Source organism: Myotis brandtii, unplaced genomic scaffold, assembly GCF_000412655.1.
Source record: "Myotis brandtii unplaced genomic scaffold, ASM41265v1 scaffold103, whole genome shotgun sequence".
Lineage (NCBI taxonomy): Eukaryota > Metazoa > Chordata > Mammalia > Chiroptera > Vespertilionidae > Myotis > Myotis brandtii.
In genome coordinates, this window is record NW_005353460.1 from 3,183,321 (window position 1) to 3,209,061 (window position 25,741).

The window sequence follows — 25,741 nt, forward strand, 5'->3', positions numbered from 1 at the left end:
TTTTCCTGCTTCAGAGTCATTAATAGTTCAGTATATTTCATGGCTGCTGAAAAAAGACACTAATATGTTCAAAGAACCCTGATAGGCTAAAATAAAGCCAATGACAATAATAACTAAATGATAATTTAGGACTTTAGACTTGGTCATATTTATCATTTTAATTCGGAGATTTAAATGATTCCATAAAATTAAAAAAAATGTTTTCTTCTGGTCCCCAATTTTCATGACTTCTTTTAAAATTTCAATTAGGTGCATTCTGACTTCCTCTATGGCAGTAAACGGATGATATTCCCAGTGATAAAGGTTTTCCATGAAATATAAATGTTTAGTTTCTTTATATTGTGAACAGTGATGCTTTTGTGATCTTATTGTTTGTCAAGTTGCAAATAAAGAAAATGGAAAATGAAACTATTCCTCCAAAAGTGGAAGTAACTTCTTACTGCCTATGTGGGATGCTGTGGTCATGCATGACCTGTGGCAACCTTTGTAATAAATAGGTGCTCTGAGACTTCTCCACAGACTAAGGGAGGCCAGAGAAGCAGACTGCAAGAATGGCACATCAAGCATTTCCTATGGAAAGCTCTTGGGGAAATGTTGAAGAATACCATATAGATGAAGATGTGGGCTTTGCTCTACCAAATCCACTGGTAAGAGAGGGTACTTAATTATGGCGAAAACATTTTCTTATTATTACTTACCTGGACAAGCTAATTTCTATTTTAAAAATGTGGATTAGTAATTTATACTGAAAAAAAAATGGGTAAAGCAGAGTTTTAACAAATCGTTCTTACTTGACGTTCTTAAAATGTTCAACCTAGAAATTTAGTCTTAGATGTACTACTTATCTTACACAGATACAGAGGGTGATGAGATAAGGACACAGTAGAAGTATTTTGGTTTAATACAATTGTATTTTCTGAGTGCATTTTGAAAAAACACACACAGTAATGACTGATTCATGAGTCAAAGGAATCCCCTTTCTTAGCTGGTATACCTTAAATTCTACAAAGTGTATGTTAACTAGTATACTTTGATTAGGTTTCTGAGATGGAGCATCTAACAAATGTGTTATATTAATATTGTTTATTGTCACTAAGCATAAGAGTCAAAGGAGTCAGAACTACCTTTTTTTAAAAAAAATTTGTTTTGTCTACAAAGACTCATAGATAAAGAGCAGGCAAATAGCTCCGTGTGGGGGTGAGGGGTTTGGGGGGTGAGAAGGTTGAGCCAAAAAGGAAAAAAAGAGAGAGAGAGAGAGAGAACATGACGACACAGACAACAGTATGGTGATTGAGGGGGTAGAGGGGACTCATCCACACAGACAACAGTATGGTGATTGAGGGGGTAGAGGGGGATGGGTGGAGGTGAAAGAGGGCATAGAGAGGATAAATGGTGAAGGAAAAACTAAAATAAAAATTTAAAAAAGTTTTGTCTACAAAGTGAAATGCGGGTCATGTTTACCTTAACAACTACATTTCCCAAATTTGTATTCCAAAGACTGCCATGAAAACTCTCTTATCATCAATTCAATATTTTTATTGTCAAATATTTATGTAACATTGTAAAGCCAGTTATAAATATTGACTTTTCCATCTTCACAACTATCCTAAAATGTATGTTGTTATTAACCTGATGAGAAATGGAAGCTGTGCATAATTTAAGTAATTATCGAAACTCACAGAGCTAGCAATGGCAGGGATAGGATGTGAGCCTAATCTCTCTGGCTCCAGAGTCCATGATCTGAAAACCATCATACTCTGCTGACTCTCTTAAGAGATAACTAAGCATGCTTCCCTTCCTCACCCCCACTCTTGGATTTAACAAGACAGTGAGATTCTAGGAGAGTATTTCTAGGAACCAGTTACATGTTGCTACAATAATGTATGTTAATATGTCCCTGTTTGTGGTGCAAATAGACTCCACGCTCTAGAAAACACCTTTAAATGCAACAAACACATTTTTAGTCAGAGCTTCTAATCTAACTGTACTTGGAAAAAAATATCCCAATAATTTCTTGTGTAATACAGGCAAACCAAGAGCAAATTCTTTCTCCCAATCCATTCTTTTTTCTTCAGATTATTAAATTAATTTAAGAATACGAAGTATGGCTTTTAATTTTATTGCTAAAAACATCTAGTTTACTTTATATTTACAAATCAATACTAGTCAGACTTGCTCCCTCCCTATACAAGCACACACAATTACCAGATTGGCTTATTTCAAGGATGTACTTATCAATGGTACAGTTAAAAAAAATCTTTTTCAGAATCTACAAAACCTCATATTTAGTCTCCCTCACCACCCCCCACCCCCCCCAAAAAGTCAGTTCTCTTAAAAAATAAAACAATCACACTAATTATGGAAACCTCTACAACTGATTCCAAGGGTTAAAGCAAAACCCCAAACAAAGGCAAAACAAAACTCTTCCTGAGCTACTTAAAAAAACAATGCTGCCACTATAGATGCTTAGGAAGTTAGAGTCAATGATTTGAAACATACACCCAAAAATTAAGGGTTTCTTTATGTTCTTTAATGAAGATATTTTCTGCAAATAATAAGCTCAAAAACTTCATCTCATCTCTTATAATCAATAAGCTTCCTATTTCAAAGGAAAATAATGTCTACTAATTCCATATGGATACAAAATACATTCTCTAGTCTAGCATAATTGAATGGTCCTCTTATTATTTTTCATTTATTTGTATCATACCATATAGGTATCCTATGAACCAGAAGTATATTATGATTGAATTTTACATTTGTTGAAATTTCTATGAAATATTACACTAATCATGATATGTAACAAAAAATGAATTTCTGTAATCCGGGGAAAAATAACAACCAATAATTTGGTGTGCTATGCAATGAAACACACAGCAAAAATATATATGAATAATAAAAGCACAAGAGCACAGCATTTGTGTGGTTAGGGAGAATAATTCAGAGTAAACAAGAGAGGTGACTCAATAGCAAATATACTGCCTAGATCTTTCTTTTCTAAAAATCTGTTCTAACAGGGTAAGACTCACCAATTGTCTGCAGCCCCTGAAAATGTTTGAATTTTATAGTATATTAGAGGCCCAGTACACGAAATTCGTGCACGTGGGGGGCGGGGGTCCCTCAGACTGGCCTGTGCCCTCTCACAGTCCGAGAGCCAAGTGAGTGATCGCCCCATAGAGGGAGGCACCGCCCACTCGCTGCAGTGCCGCTGACCAGGTAGCCTGGGCCTCCCTCTTTGGGGCGATTGTGGAGCCCCCCGATTGATTGCCCTGCCAGCCGGTGGCCTGGGCCTCCCTCTGTGGGACTTGTGGGACCTAGGCAGGCCTGGCACAAGTGGGTGTCATAGTGTGGTCGTCCAGATGGTCGTTCTGCTGTTTGGCCATTCAGTTGATTTGCATATTATGCTTCATTATTATAGATTTGTCTTCTTGTTTTATATCTCATTTATAATATTAACTTTGTTTTGCAGCTCAAAATTTCACCCATGTTTGTTTGACTTAATTTGTTGATTTGTACTCCATCCCCAGAGGTTAGCATTGGTTACACCAAGTGCATGTCTGGAAGTAGCTTTGAAGAAGAGATAGGATCAAGGCATATGGGGAGTTGTCTGAGGATCTGAAACTCATTTTAGAGTGTTTCCTAGGTCTTTTGTTTCTATGTCTCCCTTAAAATGAGATTATAAATATAAGATTCAAGGAGACACTTCCATTTGGGTTTTATTTGAACTTATTGGTCAAAAAAATAAGCCTACATGAACCAAAGCAGGATATATATGCCATTTCCTATGTGTCCAGTACTGTGAAAAGTCCTGTAGGAAATATAGCATTAACAGCATGGTAAGACCCTTTCCATCCGGTAGTAAGATGTAAAAAGTGCATGGGCTGTTGAAAGATAGAAACAAACTTTAATCATAATAAGCTATATATACCAAACAAGTTAGTAAACTGCCATGCTTTCCATATTTATGACATTGAGACAACAATGTCTTGGGTCACTACAATAATTAAATAAGAAATTACTGAGTGAAGTGCCTAGTCTACTACTGATCTGATACAATAAAGATCTAATATGCAAATGGTCATCACGCCCTCAGACCCTCGTGCCCTTGCGCCCTCATGCCCCCACCCTGGCGCCAGGCCGGGGGACCTGAGGCTGCACGCCCTGCCCTGCGGGGCTTGACGGGGTGGGGCCGGCTGGGGCTGTGACAGGAGGGAGATTTTCATATAAATTTTACTAATTTTCTTTCATCTCTAACATTTCTATTATAGAGAAAGGGCAAAAAGCAATATTAAAATATTTTCTCTAATTAATTCCCCTTTAATGTGCACGAATTCCATGCACCGGGCCACTGGTATTGAATAAATCTCATTTTTCTTCTATTTAAAAAAACTTAAAATCTAGCTAAGTAGAAAAAAAAATCAGTTATTAAAACATTACTTAAAATGGGAAAAGGTATGTAATAATAGGGTTCATAATTGGGAATATGAGTGTAAACTGCAGTAGTCAGGAAGATTTTAGAGGAACTTTGGAGGTGACCTTTGAAAAAGAGACAAATGAGAATGCTTGAGAGAAGAGGAGAAATGCAGAGAAGGTGTTGATAAAGCTAACTAGGCAAGTGTGTGTTGGGGCTTCATTGAAAGGAATTGATTTAGAGTCAAGACAGACTATCAATGGAAGAAAAGACTATTTTACAGTAATTCCCACTGGTGAAAAAATGTCGTATTTTTTTTTAAAGGAGGAACTACCTTACCCTTATGATGCCTGGATTTCCATTGCTAAAAATCTTCCTGTCCTGATTAAGAATGATGAACTACGTGCAAAAGTTGAGAAGGTTTGAGTAACTATTATATTGGTCATCTTTCTTATAACTTAATATTTTTTATTTGTTTTTGGAGATGTAGTATTATCCATATTGATTTGAGTCAACTTCTTCATTTATTTTCAGTTACCAATGCTCAGCATCGATGATCTCCAAGGACACAGGTTGCAGCGCCTCGCACATCTGGCCCTGGGGTATATCACCATGGCCTATGTGTGGGGCCAAGGTGACGATGTCCGTAAGGTGTGGGGATTTTATATTTCTTTTGCTACATGAAAAATTTACATCCAATTTACATTTTTTCATGATGTAAAAAACATTCAAAAACTATTATAGCTGCATTTTGTGAAGCTTGGAAAATAGAAAAAGAGGTAAAAAATTATTCACTGACTTTGTAATTTCAACTGTGATCATTATTGAATTTTTAGTGTTTTACTAATTATAAAACAGTTGTTCCATTCTGTGCAAATATGTATATTTCTGCTTCTTTCACTCAATTTATATTGTAAGCATTTTTTTTTAGTTACTATACTATCGTACTAGTCATCATTTGAAATCACTTTATAATTTTTCATTAAGTTTATGAACTTTATTTATTCAATCTGGTATTGAAAAATACTTTCCTTGTTTTTAGTGTTTTACCATTGCAATGTGATTCTATAGTCATTACATTACTTTTGGGAGATATAAAAATTATATAGCTATTCTTAGTTAATGCTAAAATGCTATCTTGCATCTGTCAGCATGGAAGAGAATATTATATATTAGTTTCATTCTACTCTCATCAACTTTGAATTTAAAATAATATCAGCTTGTATTTTATCTGGCAGCCCTAATTACATGAAAACAATACCGGCTGTAATAATTAACTTTAAATCACAGAAAAAAAGGGATAAAACAGATTCCAAAAGCACCTTCTTCCATTTAAAGTTTTTCCTTTTTTGACACATTGCTTATTTTCGCTTTTTCTTTCCATGATTTGTTAAAGTATAAAACAATTCATGTACAGTCCACCTAAGCGATGAGACCTCCCCTCTCACCTACAAAAGAGGAAAAGTTGCTCTGCATAACCACGGGACACCTTTTACTTCCTGATAATCATGAAACTGCCCTGTCTAGTTTTGTGATGACACAAAAAGTTTAAGATCAGCTCCAGTCCTGCAACCTAGCTTAACATTTAGCTAAGTGCACAGTCTCACTGGACTTCCTAGAACCTGAGTCTAGCTAAATACGTAGGCATTATATATATATAAGAAATCTATAACGCAGCATCAATAATACAGCACAACATATTCTAGGTACAGATGTATGAGAGTCCAGAGGAGTTAAACAAGTAGTTGATATTATCATGAAATGCTTCAAGAAAGTGGAATTTGAATTAGTTCTGGAAAGATTGGGTAAAGCTTATCCAAAGAGAAGGGGAGCAGAAAAGAAAGCGAGACTAGAAAAAAAATGTGTAGACCAAACTGTCCATAGCAGAATCAAAAGAAAATAAATTTACTAGGTTGGAGATCAGAATTATAACATAAAACATAGAAATGTATTTTATAATGTATCCAGTTTTGTGTGCCATATTATGTTGAAAGAGATATTAGGAGCTGGCAATAAAAAATATATAAAAAGATTTTAAAAATTTAAGTAAAGAAATTGTAGGAAGGATAAAGTAAATGCACAAAATATAAGCTACATCAATATAAAGCCCATTTTTTGCTGGAGAATTGGCAAGAAATTATCAATTGAGTTTCTTGACAGTTGTCTGAATGTCTATCATAGATTAGGATGTGTTTGAACGTTTCCTTTCTTTTTCCTAAGTCATTTCAAATTACTTATTTGATTAAACATTTCCCCCTCTGTTCCCTCTTGATCTTTTCTCTAATTCAGAGAGGAACATGGTTTATTTCCTTTTGAAATATGTGAAAAGCACTTGCCAAACAGAATGTTTCAATTCTCAGTGATACAAGGTCTGCAAAGGGAAGCACACATCCAACTGTTCTTTTAATAGTCAATGATTGGATTCTAACATTTTTGTTATTTTGGTTAAATCGTCATTTCCAGATGTGTTAAGCTAATCTGATGCCACTTGAATTACAGCTCCCATGGTTTTTACAGAACTGTGGAGTGGGCTTTATAGTCCTACCATCTCTACTACTGAAGTCCCACCGCCCACTGTGCCAGATGGGCCACATACCCCTGTCCTTTGCCTGTTAGATATGCATATTCCAGCCATCGGCTGCTGATGATAGCATGACTGTAATTATTACATGGGGCCATCTCATTATCAACCAAATACAGTGGATAAGAAGTCAGGCAGATGAAAGGCAAAATATCAGCTTATTAACTAATAGTTGGAGAATGTGGCTTGAGTATGTTGCAACCATGGACCTGCTGAGTGTACTTACCCATCAGGATCACCCCCATGGAGATAGGAGCCTTTACTGTGTGGCCCAAAACGAGCAGAATTCTGCAAGTAACAGGTTCCAGAAAAGAAGAATTGAGGGGAAAAGGAGGCTGAGCTGTAGTTTCACTCCCAAACCCAGCACTTACATAAGCTTCTGAGGAAGGGTGTGTGGAAGAGCTGAGGAAAGCCAAGAAAATCACTCCAGCTGACATATTTTGCATGGAAACATTAAACAGGTGTAATTCCTCCACCCAACACAGGTAAGCATTCAAGGCCAAGCATTAATGCCACTCTATGGGGAGTTTTTCTAAGAAATCACCCCATAGAGGGTTTCTGTCGGCCCTGTGCTCTAAGAGCAGCCATCTTCTTACAGTTTAGTATGTATCACACCCAAATGCCTTCATTACAAATGACTTTGAACTTCTTTGAGACAATTAATTATCTTTATGTTATGGGTGTATAAAGAGTACCTTGCATAGAGTAGTTGCCAAACTGATATTCATGGGATGGATAAACGAATAACTCACAGGGCCATTAGACAGTCAAGGATACAGCCATTGTTCTCCTTGCTCTCTACCTCTGTTTTTCTCTATGATTAGATTATGACCACATCAGTGCAAATCAAAAACCCAAACTTTTGACAATTAACCAGGACTAAGTTATAAAATGAAGAAGAGAAATTGCATTTGTTTGTTTTCAAAGTGCCATTCCATATAATAGCTCATATTTGGCACTCAGGAAGCAGAAGAAAAGGTAAGGCACTTCAAAGTCTACACTAAACATTATGTTTTACTTAGGTCCTGCCACGCAATATTGCTGTCCCTTACTGCAACCTCTCTGAGAAGCTGGGATTGCCTCCCATTCTAGTTTATGCAGACTGTGTCTTGGCAAACTGGAAGAAAAAGGATCCCAGTGGGTACGTAAACAGTGATTATATTAAAAGTGAAAGGAGCACATGCTATTTAGATCAAAAGGGGGTTAGTCATTGGTTTAATTTTTGGCAATACAGCTTTCTTTTATGTTTGGGGGTAAGGTTGTTTTGAAGTATCTATAACCACAAATGTATTGCACATATATGAGAGAGAGGCATACAATTAACATACAACGAAATGCACAAATCCCAAATGTTCAGTTTCATCAGCCTATTATAATCACTTGTGTAACCCTAAAAAAGATACAGAATATTTCTATCACCTCAGAAAATTCCTTCATGGCTCTTTCCTTTCAATTCCCTTCTCTAACCCCAGGTAAATATATTCTGATTTGTCATATCAGATGTTAGTTTTTATTGCATTCTATAGTGATGAGATCATAGAATATGCAGTCTTTGTGTCTAGATTCTCTTGATTAACATGTTTCTGAGATTCTACAAATTTAATTTTTAACCATCAAGTTGAGTTTAAGAGTCAACATCTTCAGCGGTCAATGTCTGGGTTTCTTAGAGCAGCCTGCTCAGAATTTAGTGTCGGGATCTGTTACAATAAAGGGATAATGCCTCTGTGTGTATATCTACAAAACAATATTTTACACATGGGAATGGTCCAAAATGAAAGAACTTGATTTAGGAAAGATTTTATTAGTTAAAACTAGTTTGACTATTTATGTGTATTACATATTTAATTTTAATCCTATACAATAAAGAGCTAATATGCTAATGGTCGTGACACTCTCATGCCATAACGACTGCTCAGCAGGAGGCTGCGTGCACGGTGGGGCGGAGGCACAGCATTGCTCTGGAGACATGGGAAGCAGGGAGGTGCCCAGAGGAGGCAGGACCATCCCATGTCAGGGAGGGCAGGGGTGAGAGCCCATAGTAACCCCCTCACCAGTCCTTTGCCACCCACCGCTTGCACTCAGAGCGCACCGCTGTCCACATGCCAGGGGAAGGAGCACAGCGTGCGCACTGCCAGGAAGCAACACTCAAAACTCTACAGCAGGCGTGAGGCTTCCATGCTCTCCTCTGGTGCCATGATGGGGCAGTGGGCAGGTGGCGGGGGCGGGGAAGCGTGCACTGGTGGGCAGGGCCTCGCAATTTCATGTGCTGGGCCTCTAGGTTTTTGTTTTTTGTTTTTTTAAAAATATATTTTATTGATTTTTTACAGAGAGGAAGGGAGAGGGATAGAGAGTTAGAAACATCGATGAGAAAGAAACATCGATCAGCTGCCTCCTGCACACACCCTACTGGGGATGTGCCCGCAACCAAGGTACATGCCCTTGACCAGAATCGAACCTGGGACCTTTCAGTCCGCAGGCCGATGCTCTATCCACTGAGCCAAACCGGTTAGGGTTAGGTTTTTTATAAAATCCTAACTTAAGTGTTTTTAATGACTACTTGAAAAATATAAAAATCAGATTTTTTATCTGACTATGTCTTACCTTTAGTAGTACAATTAAATCTAATAACATTGTTTTATAATAGACATTAAATTTAATAATAATAGTATTAAGTCTAATAATTATAACTTGAAACCATTTGATTTTTAAATTGTTTTTTTCTCTCTTCCAATTGGTTCATTGCTTTATTGCTGCTTTCATAAGGCCCATGACTTATGAGTAAGTATTTGGTTCTTATTTTAGTCTAAGAATTATTTGTTATTTAAAGTGAATATAGGTTTATCAATATATTCCAAATGTATTTTTTAAAGGTCAATTTAATTCAGGCAAAAAGTAGTTCAAGTAATTGTTTAAAGAGCAAATAATCCCAGTCCTGAATTGTATCTATGACTGTGGTGTGACTGGCTGTTTGATATTATAGCTATAGATATATATGAAAGTAATACTTGCATATATATAAATGAAATTAATAGGTCTAAATACAAAATGCATATATCTGTGTACCTATGACTTAATGAACTCAGTGGCCAGAAACATTAAGCTGTTCTTTTTGACCAAATTCTTGCTTTATTTTTATCTATATACTAAGCAAAGGCTAATAGCTAGGGAAATAAGGTAAATGTCATAGGTATAAGCATGCCCTGATGAATGGGGAGGAAAGAAGACATGTGAAAATTATGTAAATTGGTGCATAATGAAGGGAAGAGGTAAGAAGACGAAGTACTGGAAGCTCCAACCAAATAAGAGCGATAAAGGAGGAATCCCTATATTTAGTTATTTAAGCGGAGCCCTCAAAAATAAGTAAGAATTAGCTAAAAGGAAAAAAATTAATGAGAGTGTTCATAGTGGAGGATAAAACAAGAGTGAGGATAAAGTAAGTGTATTCCTATATAATAAAAACCTATATGCTAAGTGTCCAGTCATCCGGTCATCTGTTCAACCAGACAAAGCATAATATGCTAATGATATGCTAAGTGTTCTGTTGCTCACTATAATGTGCACTGACCACCAGGGGGCAGACAGTCGACCAGTTGCTATGATGTGGACTGACCACCTGGGGGTAGACTCTCAGACTGGTAGGTTAACTTGCTGCTGGGGTCAGGCCAATCAGGACTGAGCGAGATGGGCTGGACATGCCCTGGAGCCCTCCTGCATCCCTTCCCTGCCCGATTGTGCACCAGTGGAGTCCCTCGGCCTGGCCTGCACCCTCTGGCAATCCGGGACCCCTCGGGGGATTCAGAGAGCTGGTTTTGGCTCAATCCCGCAGGCCAGGCCGAGGGACCCCAATGGTTCATGAATTCGTGCACCTTACCTCTAGTAATTTGTATAATTTGTTAACCAGTATCACCCCAACAAATTCAATAAAAACGGAAAAAATCTTGGGACATTATCAGAACTGAAGGAAAGCTGGTGTTACTGATAAATGAATGGTGAAAGTAATAGTATGAGAAAGAAATGAAGACATAAACTTTTAGAAAAGATTATGTGGATTTTTGGCTATCATAAGAGATTTAAACAGTATCTTAAAGTAAATGGGAAGCTATATAATGTTTTTAAGTGAGAGGATATTATCAGTCTTGTTTTACAGATGAGAATCCTAATGCAGAAACAGAAAGAATATCAATGTTTAAAGTAACAGCTACAGAGTGGTCTGGCTTCAGAGACCATGAATTTAACCACCATGAAACTCATGGATATACAGATAGTGAGACCTGTTTAAATCAATTCAAAACTTCAATCAGAAAGAAAATAGGGTATATTCAGTTATTTGAATTTGTCAGTCAATTCCTTTGTAAGGCATATATAAACCACTGAAAAATTGAATCAGATTCACAGATAAAAGTATGGATATGAATATAGTTATTTAAGCACAAAGACTATTTTTTAAAATTAGACTGCACAGATATCTCTGTAAACCCTGAGGGTGTGTATATGTACATATGAGTATATGTATGTATGTGTGTATGCGTATATACATGCATGTGAAAAATTAATGCTATAACATAAATGGTCTTGGAATTTCTAGTTCCAAGTTCTAGAATGGCATTTCAAGTCCCAGCTTAATCTTCTGTTAATGATATGATCTTAGACAATGGACTTAACATTAATATTCCTGACTATATATTGGAGATAGTAAAACCTGTAATACTTATCTCACATGATTATTTTGAAAATAAAACAAGACAAGTAAGAATGTTTAAAACTAGAAAGTAGTCAGCAAATATACCCATATTCTTGCTACATCTTTGACTTTTTGGACTGATTTTTCTTAGGAACATGGACATTCTGTTTTCATTTCCTGGTGGGGATTGCGGTAAAGGATTCTTTCTGATTTCTCTATTGGTGGAAATAGAAGCTGCTTCTGCAATAAAAGTATGTCAATCACCCTGGAAAATTTGTATCTTAATTCATATAAGCAGCGAAATTACTTAGTAACCACTCTTTTATGTATGCATAAAGTGACTTTATCCTGATTAAACATAATGTTTGATTATTTAATTTGAGGTAAAGGGTCATCTGGCAGTAACAAATATTTTATTTATTTTTTGTGCACTGTGTAAAATGTAAAATGTAGGAGCCATATCTTTAAAATCAAGTTTGAAATCTCAATAAGAGGAATATTTTCAATGCAATTTACATGGGAACTATACCATTTAGTGACATAAATCTAATGGCTATGACTATTAGAAATAGAAAGGTATAAAACTCTATAAACTTATCTCTAAATAACAAATTTAGAAAGACAAGACCATGCTTAAGGATATATAAGAAAATTAGCCAACCAATTGGAGAGTACTCAGCTCAAGAAAGAAGTGCAAAATCCCAAGTTTAATACAGGGTTTAAGCTTTAGGAGGATTTTATTTCATGCCACTGTTTAATGTTAGAAAATCTTAAGTGTGTTTTTTTTTAAGGTAATTCCAACTATATTCGAGGCAGTACAGAATCAGGACCGAGATACTTTGCGAAAGGCACTGCTTGATATAACTTCTTGTCTGCGCAAAGCCCGTGAAGTGTTTTGCCGAATTCATGGTAAGTATTTTATGCAATGTGATGTTGTTGGCCTCCTACAAATGTTTCTTACTATCTAAGATATAGAGTTGTTGACAAAATGGAAACAAAAACACTCTCACTTAGAGAGTGTGCTTTCATTTTATTGTATCTCACTAAATCTTTATATTTTCCAACTAGTAGCTTTTATTATGTTCATAATATAGAGAAGGGAATTTAAATTCAGAGAGATAAGATAAATGACTTAATATTACATAGCTAGTAAAAACTGTAGCCAGAATTCCAAGCTGCATCTATTTTTAAAATTTTTTAAAGTTTTTATTGATTTCAGAGAGAAGAAGGGAGAGGGATAGAGAGATAGAAACATCAATAATGAGAAAGAATCATTGATTGGCTGCCTCCTATATGGCCCCTACTGGGGGTTGAGCCTGCAACCCGGGCATGTGCCCTGATGGGGAATTGAACAGTGACCTCCTGGTTCATTGGTTGACGCTCAACCACTGAGCCACACTGGCTGGGCTAAACTGCATTTATTTAACTCAAAGAACCATCCTTACCTCTCACTAAAAACCTTGGAGAAAGTTGTCAAGGGTTCAGACTGTTTTAAATTCTCAAAGACTTATCTTCTGCTTGATAGGAACTCTATATACAAATTGTGCTTTTTTACAAATTAAATAAGAAACAACAAAGAAAACCATTGAACTCAAAAGTAATTGCAAAATGACTACAAAACAATAATGACCAAAAAAGTATGTAAGCATACTTTGCAGAAGAAAATTTGTGCTACTGGGAGGCCTTAACAAATATGTGACTGTGTCACTGGGATTTGAGTTACTGCTGAGTGGTCCTTGGTAAGAAGACTGACTCTCAAATCGGAGACATTAGCTGCCCTGGCTGGTTTGGCTCAGTGGATAGAGCAGTGATGGCGAACCTTTTGAGCTCAGCGTGTCAGCATTTTGAAAAACCCTAACTTAACTCTGGTGCCTTGTAACATATAGAAATTTTTTGATATTTGCAACCATAGTAAAACAAAGATTTATATTTTTGATATTTATTTTATATATTTAAATGCCATTTAACAAAGAAAAATCAACCAAAAAAAATGAGTTCGCGTGTCACCTCTGACACGCATGTCATAGGTTCGCCATCACTGGGATAGAGTGTCAACCTATGAACTGAAGGGTCCCAGGTTCGATTCCAGTCATCACTGATTGCCTGGATTGCAGGCTTGATCCCCAGTCTGGGATGTCCAGGAAGCAGCCTATCAATGATTCTTTCTCATCACTGATGTTTCTCTCTCCCTCTTCCTGCTTCTCTGAAATAAATAAAAATGTATTTTTTTAGAAAATCAGAGACATTAGCAAGCTTTGTGTATGTGTATGGTGGGGGGGGTAGGGATGTGGTCCATAGGACTGTTGGGATTTTTGTTTCTGTTTTTCTTTTTGCTGAGATCTGTTTGTTTCTTTATGGAAGTAATTTATCTGTTGTGTTAGTAAGCACATGAAGTAGCCTTAAAGAAATGCTGACTGTTTAATTGATCTGAGGGTGAGTGGTAGGTGGATCCAGGCTTTTGTACACAAGCTGTGTGCTAGCCCTGTGGTAGAACCCATTCAGGAGGCACAAGAAATGAGTGGGGCTCACCTGGGAGAGGGCGAGTGAGAGGTTGTCCTCAGGGCCTTTCTCTACAAACACTGACATGCCTTTCCTGCAGCCTCTACTGAAATCTACTGTCAGGTGTTTAAAAATATCTTAATTTACCTTTAGAACACTGATGCTACTTAACTAAACACATTCTATCTTTTTACAGAATATGTGGACCCAAACCTGTTTTTCAATGTTCTTCGCATCTACTTGTCTGGGTAGGTAGCTTTATGCTTGAATTTTTTTCTTATATAATCAACACAAAGAATACACAAGTCCCCACTGATGGTTACCACTCTCCATTGTGTTTAGAAAACATCTTTTTAATATCCTAAAATATGTGTTGTAGACAAAGAATAGACTGTTCCCTCTGTTAATACTTGGCTAGGTGTATGCTGGAGTATGGGCAGAAAAGCTAGTCATTTTAAAGAGAGAGGAATGATCTTTGCTAGTGCAGAGGTAGGTTCCATTCATAAAATACTCAGGCCAAATTTGTTCAAAGCCATATTACTTATTATTCTCACACATGCACATGGGTGGAAAGGGAAATATGAAAGAAGAAGATTGAAATCTATCCAGTGTCGGTGTCACCTTCCATTCTACTCTATTGGAAGATTTCATATCTGAAAATTTGGCAGTTATTCCAAACAATGATTTTCTTTCCTTCCTGATCTAGCTGGAAAGGCAATGCCAAAATGCCAGAGGGGCTACTGTATGAAGGCTTCTGGGACACCCCAAAAATGTTCGCTGGGGGTAGCGCAGCCCAAAGCAGCATCTTTCAGTGCTTTGATGTTCTGTTGGGCATCCAGCATAGTTCTGATGAAGGTGAGTAGAAAATTACCTTTTCATCAGCATCTTACCTGAGCTTATCTGGTACTCTTAGGAGAATCAGTAAAGTAGAGCTTGTGTTGCCATCATCCCATTTCACAGAGGAAGAAGCAGAAAGTTAAAGAGGATAAGTGACTGGCTCCCTGTTAACCAGCTATAAAGTACTGAACCCAAAACTCAAACCCAACTTTATCATCCTCTTGATCTTAACATTTAAACATATATTTATAAAGCTTGATGGACTATGATAAAACCTATATGACAGGTTCTGAAATGTACAGTCAGATTCAGAAAGAGAAAGTCACCTGCAAATGAGATAGGACTGTTAGTAGAAATTGGGGAGGTGGAGTCTTCAGTGATAAGAAGAGGATTAACACTGCTCTGATTCAGCCATTCTGCTGCCCCAGCAATCCAGGGGCAATGCAACCAACCCACGTTAGAAGATAAGTCACATTCATTATGCTCCTAAGAGCTTAAAAAAAGGACTTCTTTTCTCTTTTCTCCTAATCTTATATTTAATAGGTCTAGGTGGAAATATGCTTTTTTTTTCTTAGTTCATTCACTTATTTAAAATTATCTTTTAAACTTTCTTGGATTTGGTTTCATAATCTGTCAAGTACAAATTTTATATATCATTGACTTCTTCAAAGGATCAAATAGAGTAGGAAAGTGAGAAAGGAAGCACAAACAAAAATCAATATTATGAAAGAATGAGTTTACCTCATCAGGCTTTCAAAATTAAGCATATTTTACAATAACTGCCATTATTAGTAAGAAGACTAACAGCTTTCTAGCAGGATGGTTATAAACTCATTGTCTTATGCCACACTGTTGGCCTGTCATCTCCCCGCCCCCCCATGACCTCCCTCTGCCCTTCCTCCTTGGATTGTGGAAAGCTTCAGTTTCTCTACTAACTCATCTTTCATTTGTTCCTTCAGCATCATCTGCTGAATTCCTCCAGGAAATGCGAACATATATGCCACCAGCTCACCAGAAATTTCTTCACTCATTAGAGTCAAAACCTTCAGTTCGCGAGTTTGTCCTTTCAGAAGGGGATGATAGCCTACAGGATATTTATAATGGCTGTGTGGATGCTATGGTCTCCCTGAGAAATTACCATTTGCAAATAGTAGCAAAGTATATTGTGGTTCCTGCAAGTCAGTCCAAAAATACTCAACCATCTGAGGAGCCATCAGAATCAGAAAATAAAGGAACGGGGGGCACTGATGTCATGAAATTTCTAAAGTCTGTAAGAGATACAACAAAGGCTGCCCTGTTGAAGGAAATTTAATCTAACCCAAGCAAGGGTACATTTTGTCAAGACAAAGAATGTCTGTATGTATTACTGCTACTCATTATATCAGACCCACAGATCAATTAAAATTCCTCTCACTTCTTAATACTACATTATAAATGATTTCAAAATAGTTTTTCTGATGTCATTGAATTCCTTGCATAAAAATAATTACAAGCAATTATATTAGAAGTGTTATGATCTATATAATTAGAATGCAATAATAAAAATTATGCATAATAAAATGTCTAAAAGTTGATTTATTCATAATTACAATTAAATATTGCTCCAAATGAGACCTACTCCACACTGCTACCCATCAAACAGGGCAGAGATTCTTGTACTTTCCATTTAGTAATATCTCAACTTTTCATAATTACCTGTTTACTCATCTATATTCTCATTACAATATAAGCTTCATGATACCAGGGACTCTCTTGTTTACAAGATCCATGCATCTCTAGTTCTTAATAGATATGTAACTGATATATTAGATGAATACTTAAAAGATTGAGGGAATATGTGAATAAATCAATATGTGCTAACAAGAAGACACATTTGGAATTTTTCCTAGGAGGTCAGAGTTACCAGGCACTCACACTCCGGCGTGAAGTTATTTAATAATGGAATCTGAGAAAGTTAGGGCTGGAGAGAGACTCAAAAATCATATGAGCCAAACTTGTTTTAAAGATGACAAAGTTGAGGCTCAGAAAAGTGAAGTAACTTACTTAGGGTCACAATCAGTTATAAATGAGAGAGTAACTTAACTTTTTTGATAACTCTCCTTTTTCACTTGACTTGGAGTAAAGTAGGTGAGAGAAGAAGCAAATTTTGGAAGGGAGAGGGGGAGGAAATGACTTAGTAGGATCTCATGAGGTAGTAGATGGTTAGCCAGAATTGGGTATTCTGTTAAATATGAAAAGAGGAAAAAGTCAAGATTGTACGGGTTCAAGATTTACACACACTTTCAATTTATAGTCTGCCCAGATCTGAGGAGATGGGTTGAGTATACCCAAGTAAATTTGATGAAGGAAATGGCATCAGATATTTCTGAAGTCAAACATACAAAATTTTTCTTAACATTCTTTCTCAAATACACCCTAACCCAAGGAAATCAAGTGGAATCTTCCTGCTTGCAGCAAAATTTCACTTGATCCCCTAGAAAATACACCAAGTATCAATGGTATATGGTACACATTTTCTTCTTTATTTCCCAATCAATATTTCTGCAATGAGCACATATAAGTTTATAATAAAAAGTATGTGTGTTTTTATATATACACAGCAAATACATATGTGAGTGTAATTTTTAAGTGATACCAGAAAGATCACCATGTCTTAGAGTTTGGCGCTGTTCCAAAGCACTTAAACTGAAAGTCAGGAGACCGAGACCTGGGGTCCATTTTGGACATCCATCATGTTCATGACCTTAGGCAACACTTTATATTTCTGTAAAATGATTATAAAAATACTTACCCTGCCTCATTTGCAAGGTAACTGTGTGGACAGAATGAAATATAGTACTAAATTGCTGGAAACTACAAAGTAGTACTAGACTCTAAGTAAGTAAATTGCTAAGGATAATTTAGTGGCTCCAAGTAAAGATTTTTTTTCTGTCCTTTTTCCACTCTGATTATGTCACAGGGCTACACATCAGGAGTTTCTCCTCCAGAGCTGGTTTTACCTAATTAGCATTGAATCACCTTGACACACAGAGCATCTTTGGTCCCCTCAGCAAGACCCTGAATTATATCTTTTCCTTTAGAAAATCACATCCATCTGATGTGGGTAGAGGAAGGGGGACGCAAGGATCATTGTCACTGACACTGCACTAATGCTATGTAGGTCATGAAAAGACTGAAACCCCACTTCAAGTTCTCCACAGAAAGTGTACACACTTGTACTCTTCTAACTGTCCAAATAAGAGGCACCAAGATTCTAAACACCCTCAAAGATCCAGAGAACAAACTGATGGTTTCCAGATGGTTGGGGAGTGTGGGTGAAAAAGGTGAAGGGATTCAGAAGCACAAATTGCCAGTTACAAAATAGTCACATGGATGCAAAGTGCAGAATAGGGAATATAGCCAATACTATTGTAATAACTATGTATTGTGTCAGGTGGATGTTGCAAGAAATCCACCAGCACTAGCAACCAGGGGAGGTGAGGACCTCTCCTCTCCATTAACAATTTCACATATATAAACTTTACTTTTTAATTTATCTATACTAATAAAAGGGTAATATGCAAATTAACCATTACTCTGCTACAAAGATGGCGGCGCCCATAGCCCTAAATTGGCAGCTCCAGCTGGAGCCACAAAGCCAGCTAGAGTGGGTGAGATGCTTGGCTTCCTTCGTCACCCCAGCGATGAAGGATGCCAAGCCTCCCACAAGCCCTGGCCAGCCGCCAAGGTCCAGCCTCTGGGCTACGGCCAAGGAGCCGGCCAGAGTGGGCGGGAGGTGGCTCTGGCCCAGAGTGAAGGCAGAAGGCGCTCCGGCCTCGAGCGAAGGTGAGAGGCGGCAGCCAGAGTGAAGGCCAGGGTCCCGGGTGCCTGAGGGAAGCCAGTGCTGGCAGCCAGGGGAAACAAGGCCTATTCTGCATGAATCTTCGTGCATCGGGTCTCTAATAAATTAACAATGATCTATAAAAATAAAAGCATAATATGCTAATTAGACCAGATGTCCTTCCGGAAGAAGCTGTGGCTGCAAGGGATGCCTGGGTCCCAAGGGCTAGAAGGAAGCTGGTGCCAGCAGCCAGGGGAAGGAAGGCCTACTCTTGCACAAATTTCGTGCATTGGGCCTCTAGTAGTTCATAATTACTTATTTTTTCTCTGTACCTCTTACTATTCTAAAACTTTCATATATACATCAATTCACTTAATCTTTTCAATGAGCCTATAAGTACTAGTGAATTTTAAGGAAATTGAGATCTGATGGAGTTCAATAGCTTTCAAAAGCTGCACAGCTAGTATATGGTAAAGTAAAAGATTAAACCCAAGTAATCTGACTCTGGAATATGTCAAACAGCTGCACAGTACAACCTTCCCTGAAGGAAAAAATTTCCTCACAAGTGAATTCTTCTCCTTTTTAATACTTGGCTGCTTGGGCACCCCCACCAAATTTCCAACTCCTGCATGACTTTTTATTGTGTTGTAGTAACAAGAGAGTAGTGGAGGTGGGGTGGTAAAAAGACCTATATTTGTTCCCATTAATTTTGTGTGAGGCAACCAGCCCAAGCTTTTACTTTTCTAATTTTATTTTTTTATTGAATTTATTGGGGTGAATTGTTTAATAAAATTATATAGGTTTTGGGGTATAATTCTATAATATATCATCTGTATATTGTATTGTGTATTTAGCATCCTCCAAGTCAAGTTTCCTTTCATCATAATTTATCCCCCCTTTACCATGTCCTACTTCCCCTCACCATCCTTTGCCTCAGGTAATCAATATACTGTTGTCTGTCTATGAGGATTTTTTTATTTTTATTTTTACTTAATCCCTTCACCTTTTTTCACCCAGACCCCCAATCCTCACTCCCCTCTGACAGCTGTCAGTCTGTTCTCTGTATCTATGAGTCTGTTTCCATTTTCTTTGTTAGTTTATTTTGTTCATTAGATTCCGTACATAAGTGAAGTTATGTGGTAATCGGCTTTCTTTGACTGGCTTATTTTCACTTAGAATAATACTTTCCAGGGTCATCCATACCGTCAGGAAGAGTAAAATGTTCTTCTTTTTTATGGATGAGTGTATTCCATTGTGTAAATGTACCACAACTTTTTTATCTACTAATCAACTGATGGACACTTGGGCTGCTTCCAAATCTATGGCAGCACTATTTACAACAGCCCAAGCTTTTCAAAATGGGAACTCAGAGGCATAATCTTGACCTTTAAAATGGCCCAAAGATATTTTGGAGGCTGTGCTTTTGCCATAAGAACTGTAGCTATGCAAGATGAGCCTGATGGAAGCTAAGCCTAATGGGAGCTGAACTTAATGGGAACAGAGCTAGTGCTTGGAATATGGTAACTTGCATGGGATAGAAGATGGGAAACTTAAAAGTTTAAAATCTCCTCAATAAAATATCATTTGCTGATGTCTACAGAGCTGGTTTGGAAGTTACTGTCAAAATAAGAGATAAGAAAGTTTCAATACTATAGAATGTCCAACAAGAGGTGAAAATGCATTGCCAATTGGAATATCCTTCTACTTTGGAGCTTTATAACTATTTTGAAGACAAGAGTTATGTGTATCTAGTATTAGAAATGTACCATAATAGGAAAAGAAACAGATATCTAAACAACAGAATGAAAGCCTTCTCAAAAAGCAAAGCTTAAAATTTCATTCACCAGATTATCACAAGAATGTTGTATCTTTATTTTCATAATACATATTATGCGAGGAACTCACCTCCTACTGATGTATAATGTGAACATTAAGATTATTAATTTTGGGCTAGCAACTCAATTGAAAATGCTACATAAAATAGTACTGTACTTTATATGGAACTCCTAGTTCCGCTTTTCCCAGAAATTGCAACTCAAAGTGCACACGGACTTAGATATTGTTAAGTCTATGGGCTGTATGCTTCATATATTACTTATTGGGAGGCCACCTTTTGACACTGACATAGTAAAAACACATTAAATAGAGGGGTATTTGTAGATTTTGTAATGCTAACCATATTTTTCCAAATAAAGCAGAATGTGTGAAGCCACCATTGGGTTATCAGAAATGTACAATGTGAACCATTATATCTCCTTTAAGTGTTCACAGGCTAAAATCCATCAGACTGATAACCCAAAGGTCAGAGGTTAACATACTTCATTCAGAGGAGGTGTGTACAAAGTTTTTAAAAGAGTTATTCATATATCTAGTGATTAAAATGTGATTATTATTTCCTATTCAAATGATAGAAAAGATTTTACCTTGTTGATGGGCAGTGCTCACCTACTGGCAACATCAATGCCATTTACCAGAAAAGTATTAGACGAAGTCAAACTGTACTTTCCAGTTTGTTCAGCTGGTAAGATCTAAGTCTCTAAAAAATCATCTATTTTACAGGATACTGTAAATGCATCTTGATGGAAAATTATCCTGGTATTGATTTCGAAGTTTGGTTTTATGATGGGGCAAAAATACCCCCAAAGAGAAGATTTAAGTCAGATGACTGAAAAAAATTGTGAAATTTTATACCTTCATAGGAGAAAGTAAAGTTAATAGCTTGAAAAAAGACATAAAGATATGTTTGATCCATGCTAACAAGAGTCATTTCATTTGCTTAGCACTGGAATCTATATTTGGAAGAGAGGAAAAAATTATGTCCACACAAAAACCTGTGTCAGATGTTTACTGCAACTTTATTGATAGTTGCCAAAATTTGGAACCAACCAAGACACCTTTCAATAAGTTAATGGCTAAACTTAGGTACATCCTGACAATGCCATATTATTCAGTGCTAAAAGAAATGAGTGATCTGGCCATGAAAAGACATGGAGACATTAACATGCGTATTACTAAGTGAAAGAAATCCATCTAAAAAAACTACATACTGTATGATTCCAACTGTATGATATTCTTAAAAAGGCAAAACAATGGAGTTAGTAAAAGGTTCAGTGATTTCCAGGGGTTAGGAGAGAGGGAGTAATGAATAGACAAAGCACAGAGGATTTTAAGGACAGTTAAACTATTCTGTATGGCCCTATAATAATGGATACATGTTATTATAACATTTCCAAAATCCATCCAAGAAACAATACCAGGAGTGAACTTTGTAAATTAGAGACTTTGATGATTATGAGCTGTCATTGTAGGCTCATCAATTCTAAGAAGTGCACTGCTCTGGAGTGGCAAGCTGTGCTTATGTGGGGCAAAAGATTTATGGGAATTCTGTACTCTCTGCTCAATTTTGCAATGAACATAAAGTCTACTAAAAACAAAACTGCTATGTGACCTTAGATAATCACTTAACCTCTCCTGTCCATTTTTGCACATCCAAAATGATCAGAGGTAAGTAGATAATTTTAAGTGCCTTCTAACTCTACAAGCCAATCACATATGTGATCTGCAAATTGATCTATAAGAATAAATTAATAGACTAGATTAATCTAATAAAAATTGTAAACAAAATATCAACATATGTTTAAAAGTAGAATAACATTACTTTCAAGTCATAAAGACAATGATTTTTATGTAATAATTAATTTTATCTATTTATGTATTTTAGAAGTTTTCAGTTAATGGCATTGTTTCCTATGCCATTGTTTCCCATGCCATTGTTTCAACTTACAGGAAGTCGAAACAGAAACCATTTTTCTTATCTTGTGGTGACTTTCAACGTGATGGAGGCAGGGTAAATGAGAAGTGAGAAATACCAGAATAACCTGGTATTTGAAGAATATACTTGCAAAACCATCTAATTCTCCAAAAGCATGAACCCTGCTACATGGACCCTGTAAAGAGCTCCAACGATCACGCTAATACAGCCACCTCTCACCTACCCATTTCTACCTGAGAACCACTAATTTAGGCCATTGCCCAAACCCGTCCAACTGCAGAATTAACTTGTAGGGAATTCTCTCTCAACTCTATTTTCATAGATTTATTGTATTCTTTTCCAGTATATGTTTCTTTTGCTCTTTTATAGTAATTATGGCTATCTCTGTGTGTGTATGTGTATCTTATTTCACTTGCTAATTTTTCAGTTCCCTATAGATAAGATCTATGGCCCTTTCATCTTTACATCGTAACATTTAGTAATGTATTTAAAATATTGGCTGTTAAAAGAATATATAAACACCATGTTGACTCAGAGTATTATTTCATGAATGAGGTTAGACCTAATCCTATAAGCATCCAAACTTCTACCCTAATTACTCATTTGTTTGGTAACTATTTAATAAGAAAACATACTATGCAAGTTCCTCAGTTAGAAAGATTAATGGCACCAATCCTACCTTCAAGGAGCTCACTAATGGGCAATTGGACAAATTAATTATCTCAACACAATGTAATAAGGGCTATGTAAATATAAATAGGAGCACAAGACCAAACAGCAATAATCCCTAAACAAGAACACAGGACAACAGAGGGAGAATGGAGTTTTCCATGGACAAAACAGGGGAGCAGAGGGTGGTACTAGAAAGGGTTGTAGCAATAGTAAACATTCCTAGATGAGTAATATATGAAATAAGTAAATTTGTATATTTGCAAATGAAAAAAATGTTGAAACATTTCAGGAAGAAAAAGAAGGATGTACAAAGAATAGAGGCATGAGCATGATCTATTTGAGGAAGTATACATTGCTTAACACAACTGAAGCATGAAAGAATTAAGAATGTAGGTGGGTAAAGCTAAACTGTAATTGATTTCAAGAGCCATACATTGAAGTACTTTCAAATTATTCTGATAACAATGGGAAGGGTTTCAAACAGAGGAATAACTTTATTATATTTGCATACTTGAATAATATTTAAATGAAGGGCTGGCCCTTGTAAATAAATATTTAAATGGCTCTGGCAATGGTTCAAAAAAAAATACAGGGATGGGATAAAATGGGGAGTAATAATAAAGGCAGGGCAATAAGTTTGAAAGTTGTACAAATAATTCATGTCTAAAATGATTGACAAGTATGGGATTAGATTTGAGGCAGAGAGATCAGTTAGAAATGCATTATGGTATAACTTTTTAATGGTAAATGGTATGGGCTTGAAAACAATGGCACTGGGATTGGAAATAAAGGGAAACATGCAAAATATTAAGGCAGTGAGACTGGCAAGATTGGTGTTCTATTGGATGTGATGCAGAATTGACTTCCAGGTCTCTAACTGGTCAACTGTAGCAACAGAGGTGCTAGGGCCAGCTTCATGGATATTCAACCTGTGCAGTCACATGGGGTCTTGTATGCAGAAGGGCCCCATACTTGGCTTAATGCTCTACTGTGTCTTGAAATCCTTAATAACTTTGAGCAAGGTACTTATTTTCATTCCTCACTGGAGCCCCTTAAATTATAGTGCTGGTTCTGAGGGATAATATACACCAGGATGTGGAATAGATGAGGAAAATGAGTTTTATTCTCATGAAAAAAAGCTGACAAGTACAGATTTGATTTTTCACTAGGTTGTGGGCTCTTTGCTAGACCTTCGGCTAGTTGCTATAGGTTTTATATGTCTTTGCTTCTGTTTTTATGTAAGGTATCTAGTATATGCTTGATATGTTATGCTATTTTATATGAAACCTCCATAAAGCAGTCAAGTGAAGATGAAAGGAGAGATTCAACTGAAAACAATGTTGGGATTCATCAGCCTGGAGATGATGGCTGATGTCTTGGAGTAGATGAGATAACCCAGGGACAGGGAGCAAAGTGAAAAGAGAAGGAAGTCAGGACCTGAATTATGGAGATTACAAACAGCATAAACTGTAACCAGAAAAATTGGAGATAATATCCAAATAAGGAAAGTCATGGTTCAAATGGTTAAGAGCAATGACTTCAAAGTCAGATGTTCTGTATTCCAGTCCTGACTCAACACTTACAAAAAGTATGACCTTAGATTTTTACTTAACTTTTCCAACCTGCAGTTTCCTCAAATAAATTATGGGAATAATAATAGTACCTAACTCACAGGGCTGCTGTGAGGGTTAAATGAGACATTCCATGGAACATGCTTATAATAGGATGTAGAACAGAAGAAAAATCAGTGAGTGTTAACTGTTAGTTTTTTTTCTTATTATTTTTAAGAACATACAACAAGGAGTAGATATCATAGGAGAAGACAAGAGGAGAAGAGAAGGTTTAAAAGAAAAAGAAGAAGTAGGTCAATAGCCAGAATACCTGAATAATTAATCAAGGAACGGACTAGAAAGTCCATTGGATTTATGAACAAAGACGTGATTAATGAGCTGTACAAGAGCCCCAGTGTAGCAGTACTGTGTGGGCTGATTGTTTTTGAAACTAAATCTATGTATATCTGATGTTGCTACCAGTAAACATAAAATGATATCCTATTTCTTTTCTGGATACTGTTTGATCCATTTTTAAAAATATATTTTATTGATTCTTTACATAGAGGAAGGGAGAGGGATAGAGAGTTAGAAACATTGATCAGCTGCCTCCTGCACACACTCTACTGGGGATGTGTCCGCAACCAAGGTACATGCCCTTGACCAGAATGGAACCTGGGACCCTTCAGTCCGCAGGCCGACGCTCTATCCACTGAGCCAAACCGGTCAGGGCTGTTTGATCCATTTTTAAAAGGCCCCAATACCCAGTCTAAGAGAAACAGACCCTTGTTGTGTACTGATACTACTGTGATTTATGGGAAAGCTGAAACTCCAACCCCTTTTGCTAAGAGAGGAAGTTTCTGGGCACAATTATGTTTGGTCAACTTCCTCTTGGTAAATAAGAAAGATGCAAAGCAG

The 25,741-nt window shown here is 36.8% G+C and overlaps 1 protein-coding gene and 1 pseudogene across 1 annotated transcript; both read left to right on the forward strand.

Moving 5' to 3' along the window:
• The first annotated feature begins 537 nt into the window (after window positions 1–537).
• Window positions 538–16,504, forward strand: IDO1 (indoleamine 2,3-dioxygenase 1). The gene is made up of 10 exons (XM_005856443.2): window positions 538–647; window positions 4,736–4,831; window positions 4,946–5,062; window positions 8,015–8,133; window positions 9,756–9,770; window positions 11,825–11,924; window positions 12,465–12,582; window positions 14,369–14,420; window positions 14,879–15,027; window positions 15,969–16,504. Exons 1-10 carry the CDS (start codon window positions 552–554, stop codon window positions 16,319–16,321), a joined length of 1,215 nt encoding a protein of 404 aa, XP_005856505.1. The 5' UTR covers window positions 538–551; the 3' UTR covers window positions 16,322–16,504.
• A 3,842-nt stretch (window positions 16,505–20,346) lies between these two features.
• On the forward strand, window positions 20,347–25,145 carry LOC102253121 (annotated as a pseudogene).
• Window positions 25,146–25,741: the final 596 nt, after the last annotated feature.

What these genes read in the sequence shown, in the direction of transcription:
- IDO1 (XM_005856443.2), top strand. Translation starts at nt 552, where the DNA reads ATGGCACATCAAGCATTTCCTATGGAAAGCTCTTGGGGAAATGTTGAA. An exon ending in CTTCGCATCTACTTGTCTGG is followed by an intron (nt 14,421 to 14,878) that starts GTAGGTAGCTTT and finishes TTCCTGATCTAG; the next exon opens with CTGGAAAGGCAATGCCAAAA. An exon ending in CCAGCATAGTTCTGATGAAG is followed by an intron (nt 15,028 to 15,968) that starts GTGAGTAGAAAA and finishes TTGTTCCTTCAG; the next exon opens with CATCATCTGCTGAATTCCTC.